Source organism: Somniosus microcephalus, chromosome 25 (assembly GCF_052327205.1).
Source record: "Somniosus microcephalus isolate GS21.2 chromosome 25, FLI_Smic_1.0, whole genome shotgun sequence".
Classification (NCBI taxonomy): Eukaryota; Metazoa; Chordata; class Chondrichthyes; order Squaliformes; family Somniosidae; genus Somniosus; species Somniosus microcephalus.
In genome coordinates this window covers 9,795,493-9,802,821 of record NC_141011.1, presented here as the reverse complement: position 1 = coordinate 9,802,821, position 7,329 = coordinate 9,795,493, and the positions used below count along the sequence as shown (strand labels likewise).

The 7,329-nt window shown below is 45.1% G+C and overlaps 1 protein-coding gene across 1 annotated transcript in view; it reads right to left on the bottom strand.

The window, feature by feature from the left end:
- Positions 1-732: 732 nt before the first annotated feature.
- Positions 733-7,329, bottom strand: part of LOC147100495 (ephrin type-B receptor 2) — a 181,199-nt gene continuing 174,602 nt past the window's right edge. The window contains exon 11 of the mRNA XM_085966793.1: positions 733-2,533. Coding sequence (XP_085822919.1) covers positions 2,425-2,533 — 109 coding nt within the window. The 3' untranslated portion in view covers positions 733-2,424. The remainder of the gene's footprint in view (positions 2,534-7,329) is intronic.

The following is a 7,329-nucleotide window of genomic DNA, read 5'->3' as shown; positions in this document are numbered from 1 at the left end:
TTGTGAATGCCACTCCTGGAGGATTCCTGCACTGCCTGCCACTGACTATCCTTCTGAACTCTCTGTAGCTGCAGTGTGGCCAACTCTTGGAACGTGCGCTCCAGGAAATTCTCAGCGTCCCGTCTGCCCTGCAGTGACTCCAGCCACTCCTCTAGCTCAGAAACCCTGAGCACCAGTTCGAGCAACTGGAGGCATTTCCTGCACACGTGGTTATCCAGGGCACTTCCTGCACACCTGGTTATCCAGGGCACTTCCTGAACACCTGGTTATCCAGGGCACTTCCTGGAATTGCCACATGGCACAGGAATTGCAGCAACGGGTCTCAACTGCCCCATCATTTTGATTGAAAGTCTATCTACTTACGTTTTATATATATATGTTTTGAGTTCAGTATCCCCGTACTCCTATTTATTATTTATGTATACCAGATTTGTATTGTTGGTATCCTCTACTTAGTTAACTTGATCCCCTTAGATCGAATGAATTATTCTGATTATTTATATATTTAGTTATTTACTGTTGCCCCTTGGTTTAAATTATTTAGCACCTCCTACCGCTCTGCACCGAATTCCGACCCTCACCAAATTCCCGTAGCCACTCCATTTAGCAGATTCACCAAACTTTCAGAAAGCTATGCTTAAAGCTCTGTGTTTTTTCAGATATCCCTCAGAAACACACTAGTTACAATATGAAGCTGTATTGGGGGATTTATGGGGTCCAAAGGAAGGAGTATTGGAAGATTAATGGGGTGGGTATGATTGAGAAGGTGGTGAGCCGACTCGTGAGTGTGCGGCATCTGATAGGAATTTTACAGGCGGAGTCTCGGGGCCGATATTAGGAATTAAGTGAAGCATTTGCTGTAAATTTATGTTTCTTCTGGACAAAGCGGAAAGCCCTTTGTCCAGTGCTATAACTGTGCTCTAAGTACATCCTAAATACTCTCTCTCCTCCCTCACCAGTCTGCCCTTCAGTTTCTTTGTGCTCCTTCACTTCTTGGCCAGAGTCGTGGGTAAACCTGGGCACTCCAAAAGGTGGATCAAGACTTCAGCCAACACGGCTAGGCAGGCACTGGAGAGGCAGCCAAAGTGTCTCTTGCACTCCAGCAGCCAGCCCCCCGCACTACTTTTGGTATAGGTGTTACTTATTTACTAAAATGTCATGTCGTGTATTTTGCTGGTATGGTTTATAGAGAAGAACATTTATGTCTATTATGCAGCAATTTTCCACCTTTTTTATGATTAGGTTGTTAGAATAGATCATTGGTAAATGGTTTAGTAACACAACTGATGCTCAATCATTGAAGATAATTGCAGCCGGGGCTGAGTTCCGAAAGCACTTGGAGTAAAGGCACTCTTAGATCAGCATACCAAGTGGATCAGACACCAGGCAACAATGTGATGTGTTACCTGCTCATGCTCATCCAAACTGTAGCAGAGCATTTTAACCATGTTAACTTTCTAACTACTTAAAAATTCAAACACCCTCTTCTGTGGAAATAGGAGGGGGTGGGGGCCCCGGGGTGGTGTGAATCACGCTTCAAACTCCCAATCAATAAATGTTGGCTTTAGCAAAATGTAAAAGTACTGGTGGATATTTTTGACTTTCTTTTGAGAGTCTGGAATAACTTCAATGTTGCATGCCTTTCTAAACTTACTTAGCAAACGATGACATCACTGAGGACAAGGCTAGAATAGTGACATCACTGAAGTGCTGAAGGTAGGAACAATTGGCATCTTTAAAAGTCCTATTAAACAAGTCACCTTCAGAGAAGCAGCACCACTTTACAGGTCCCATCTCAATAAAAGTCCAATAGTCAATGTCAACTGCTGCAAAGTTTTGTTTACAGATCTTCAATAAGAAGTGTTTTTTTTCTTAGAGAGACACATGTCACTTATATTGAAGGATCCAGCCTCAAAATCTTTAATTTCCCAAATTCCTGAAGCTCTATTCTTGCAGATAGATGGCAGTGAAATATTCTGAATGGTGTACTTCCACATTGCACGTTGAATTCATTACACGTACTTTTCTGTTTTGTGTTTGTTGTAGGGAAAAAAGTTAAAGATCATTGGGTACTCAGCCATATCTGTAAGATCACGCAAGGAGTCTGTGGCATTTTACGATTCTGGGTTAGTTGTGTGGTTCCTGGGATATTCTGGGTTAGTTGTGTGGTTCCTGGGATATTCTGGGTTAGTTGTGCATCTGTTCACTGAACCCTTGTAAAGGGCTTTCCTGGGTTATACATCAAACATCATTCTCATTTCACTTGTAGCCTTTCCAATCTTTGTTGAAGTTCTCAGAAGGACTTTGCACTGTGAAGGTTCAGGTTGAAATGTGTCAGTCTCACATTGGTCCCTGAATTAAGATTATTCAGAACTGCAGTGTATATGGATATATAGAAGGTCTTGCTGCAGACCATAGCCACTATCAGACTTCCACTGACTGAATTTGGTTCAGTTGTGCTTGCATCATCTGAATACTGTTCAAAATTTTCTTCTGATGTCCTGCCAAGGTAACACCAACCCGAAGGATATCTCTGGAGGAGAAAATAAGGCACTATGTAAGGTGGTGAATCTCTAGAATATTCAGGTGTTGCTTTCCATAACTTAGTATTCATTGAATTGTTGTTTTCTTAGAGGTAACTGCTCATATGAAGCATTCTCCATCACAATCATGGGACCATCACGATAATGATCTTGTAATGGAAATAACTGTGAAACTTTAACTTAACATTGTTCAGTTACAGGATTTAATGTGGATCTGAGACATTCATGAGATGTGATCAATTCATAGATAATTCACATAAAGGATATATTCAGAGAATTTATAACATCATAACTCGCTGCTTGGAATGAAAGAGGTCAGGCACCTTTACATGCTAAATCTGGGCTGAGTGCTTACTGCGTGGGTTTTGTTGCATTAATCAAAATAAATACTATGGAAATGATTGTGTTTGGCATTATGGAATGATCCTAGTTAATCTCCCATAGCATTGCACGGCCCCCGAGTCCTGCTGGAAGTGGCCTTGACATCGACCCCACCAGAAATCACAGCTAATTCTAATATTACGGGGTGGGGGGGGGGAGGGGGTGCTGGAAGAAGTCCCTCTGAGGACACAGCTGCAGGATTTAAAGCTGGAATGCTCTCAAGGCAGAAGTAACGGGCTGGAAGGTGAAGGCACGGCTCCAAAAGGAATCGATATGAGAAGCAGCACGCTTCTCAGAGAGTAACGTAAGTATTCTCTTAATCCAATAGCGAGTTTGAAGGCAAGAAACCTGCCAACACAGCAACTAGAGTGAAGTGGAAGCAGCTGAGTGGCAACTCCCTAAATCGCAGGACCCCTCCAGTGCAGGACCAAGTTTAATGACCTCACAAGGTCAGGAAAGGTAAGAGCGATGCTAGCAAGCTAGCATTTGTCTATTGTAGCCCCGTTTCAGAATACAGAGCAATACCTCAGTACTGCCCCTCTGATTGTGCAGTACTTCCTCAGTACTGCCCCTCTGATTATGCAGCGCTCTCTCAGTACCCCCTCTCCGACAGTGCAGCACTCTCTCAGTACAGATCCTCTGAAAGAGCAGCACTCCCTCAGTACTGCCCCTCCGACAGTGCAGCACTCCCTCAATACTGCCCCTCCGACAGTGCAGCACTCCCTCAATACTGCCCCTCTGACAGTGTAGCACTCCCTCAGTACTGCCGTTCCAACAGTGCCCCATCCCCTCAGTACTGCCCCTCCGACAGTGCAGAACTCCCAAGTACTGCCCCTCTGACAGTGCAGCATTGCCGAAGTACTGCTCCTCCAACAGTCCTGCATGCTCTCCATACTGCACCTCTGATTGTGCAGCACTCTCTCAGTACTGCCCCCTGACATTGCAGCACTCCCTCAGTACTGCCCCTCCGACAGTGCAGCACTCTCTCAGTACTGCCCCTCCAACAGTGCAGCACGCCCTCAGTACTGCCCTTCCAACAGTGCAGAACTCCCTCAGTACAGACCCTCCGACAGTGCAGAATTCCCTCAGTACTGCCCCTCCAACAGTGCAGCACTCTCTCAGTACTGCCCCTCTGATTCTGCAGCACTATCTCAGTACCCCCACTACGACAGTTGAGCACTCTCTCAGTAACCCCTCACCGACAGTGCGGTACTTCCTCAGTACTGCCCCTCCAACAGAACAGCACCCCCGCAGTACTGCCCCTCCAACAGTCCAGCTCTCCTTCAGTACTGCCTCTCCAATTGTGCAGCTGTCTCTCAGTACAGTGCCTCTGACAATGCAGTACCCCCAGTACTACAAAGGAAACTACGAAGGTATGAGGAGTGAGTTGGCTATGATAGATTGGGGAGCTTCATTAAAGGGCATGAGAGGGTGCTACACTGTCAGAGCGGGGGTACTGAGAGAGTGCTGCACAATCAGAGGGGCAGAACTGATAGAGTGCTGGACAATCAGAGGGGCAGTACTGAGAGAGTGATGCACTGTCGGAGGGGCAGAACTGAGAGAGTAAGTGCAATGAGAAGGGGTTAATTAATAATCTTGTTGTGCGGGGTCCTTTAGGGAAGAGTGACCATAACATGAGAGAATTCTTCATTAAGATGGAAAGTGAAGAAGTCCAATCCGAAACTAGGGTCCTAAATCTAAACAAAGGAAACTATGAAGGTATGAGGAGTGAGTTGGCTATGATAGATTGGGGAACTTCACTAAAAGGCATGACGGTGGATAGGCAATGGCTAACATTTAAGGAACAAATGCATGAATTGCAACAGTTATACATGCCTTTCTGGCACAAAAACACATAGGAAAAGCGACCCAACCATGGCTAACAAAAGAAATTAAGGTTAGTATTAGATCCAAAAAGGAGTCATATAAAGTTGCCAGAAAAAGTAGCAAGCCTGAGGATTGGGAGCAGTTTAGAGTTCAGCAAAAAAGGACCAAGAGATTGATTAAAAGGGGAAAATTAGAGTATGAGAGTAAACCTGCAACGAACATAAAAGCAGACTGTAAAAGCTTCTACAAGTATGTAAAAAGAAAAAGATTAGTGAAGACAAATGAAGGTCCCTTACAGTTAGAAATGGGAGAATTTATAATGGGGAACAAGGAATTGGCAGAGCAATTGAACAAATACTTTGGTTCTGTCTTCACGGAAGAGGTCACAAATAAATTCCCAGAAATGCTGGAGAACCAAGAGTCTAGTGAGAAGGAGGAATTAAAGGAAATTAGTATTAGTAAAAAAATAGCTCTGGAGAAATTAATGGGACTGAAAGCTGATAAAACCCCAGGGCCTGATAATCTGCATCCCAGAGTACTAAAAGAGTTAGCCATGGAAATAGTGGATGCATTGGTTGTCATCTTCCCAAATTCTATAGGTTATGGAACAGTTCCTGCAGATTGGAGGGTGCCAAATATAACCCCATTATTTAACAAAGAAGGGAGAGAGAAAACAGGGAACTACAGACCGGTTAGCCTAACATCAGTAGTAGGGAAAATGATAGAGTCTATTCTAAAGGATGTGATAACAGGACACTTAGAAAATATCAACGGGATTAGACAAAGTCAACATGGATTTATGAAAGGGAAATCGTGTTTGACAAACCTACTGGAGTTTTTTGAGGATGTAACTGGTAGAATAGATAAGGGAGAACCAGTGGATGTGGTGTATTTGGATTTTCAGAAGGCCTTTGATAAAGTCCCACATCAGAGGTTAGTGTGCAAAATTAAAGCACATGGGATTGGGGGTAATATACTGGCATGGATTGAAAATTGGTTAACAGACAGGAAACAGAGAGTAGGAATAAATGGGTCCTTTTCGGGGTGGCAGGCAGTGACTAGTGGGGTACCGCAGGGATCAGTGCTTGGGCCCCAGCTACTCACAATACATATCAATGATTTGGATGAGGGAACAAAATGTAATATTTTCAAGTTTGCTGACGACACAAAACTAGGTGCGATTGTGAGTTGTGAGGAGGATGCAAAGAGGCTTCAAGGCGATTTAGACAAGTTGAGTGAGTGGGCAAATACATGGCAGATGCAGTATAACGTGGATAAATGTGAAGTTATCCACTTCGGTAGGAAAAACAGAAAGGTAAGAGTATTGTTTAAATGGTGATAGATTGGGAAATGCTGATGTACAAAGGGACCTGGGTGTCCTTGTACACCAGTCACTGAAAGCAAACATGCAGGTGCAGCAAGCAGTTAGGAAGGCAAATGGTATGTTGGCCTTCATTGCAAGAGGATTTCAGTACAGGAGCAAGGATGTCTTACTAGTTATACAGGACCTTGGTGAGACCACACCTGGAGTACTGTGTGCAGTTTTGGTCTTCTTACCTAAGAAAATATATACTTGCCATAGAGGGAGTGCAGCAAAGGTTCACCAGACTGATTCCTGGGATGGCAGGACTGTCGTATGAAGAGAGATTGGGTCGACTAGGCCTGTATTCACTGGAGTTTAGAAGAATGAGAGGGGATCTCATTGAAACGTATAAAATTCTGACAGGGCTAGACAGACTGAATGCAGGGAGGATATTTCCCCTGGCTGGGGGGGTCGAGAACGAGGGGGTCACAGTCTCAGGATACAGGGTAGGACATTTAGGACTGAGATGAGAATTTTTTGCACTCGGAGGGTGGTGAACTTGTGGAATTCTCTACCACAGGAGGTTGTGGAGGTCAAGTCACTGAATATATTTAAGAAGGAGATAGATAGATTTCTAGACACAAAAGGCATCAAGAGGTATGGGGAGAGAGCGGGAATATGGTATTGAGATAGAGGATCAGCCATGATCATATTGAATGGCGGAGCAGGCTTGAAGGGCTGAATGGCCTACACCTGCTCCTATTTTTCAATGTTTCTACTGCCATCGTACAGTGCAGCACTCCTTCAATACTACCCCTCCAACAGTGCAGAACTCCTACAGTACTGTCCCTCCAACAGTGCAGCACCCCCGCAGTACTGCACCTCCAGCAGTGGAGCACCTCCGCAGTACTGCCCTTCCAACAGTCCAATGCTCCCTGAGTACTGCCATTCTGACAGTGTTGCACTCGCTCAGTTCTGCCCCTCTGATTGTGCAGCACTCTCTCAGTACCCCTTCTCCGACAATGTAGCACTCTCTCAGTACCACCTCTGCGACAGTGCAGCACTCCCTCAGTACTGACCTTCCGTCAGTGCAGCACTCCCTCAGTACTGACCCTCCGTCAGTGCAGCACTCTCTCAGTTCTGCCGCTCTGATTGTCCTGCACTCTCTCAGTTCTGCCGCTCTGATTGTCCTGCACTCTCTCAGTAGCCCCTCTTCGACAAAATAGCGCTCTCTCAGTAACCCCTCTCCGACAGTGCAGCACTCCCTCAGTACTG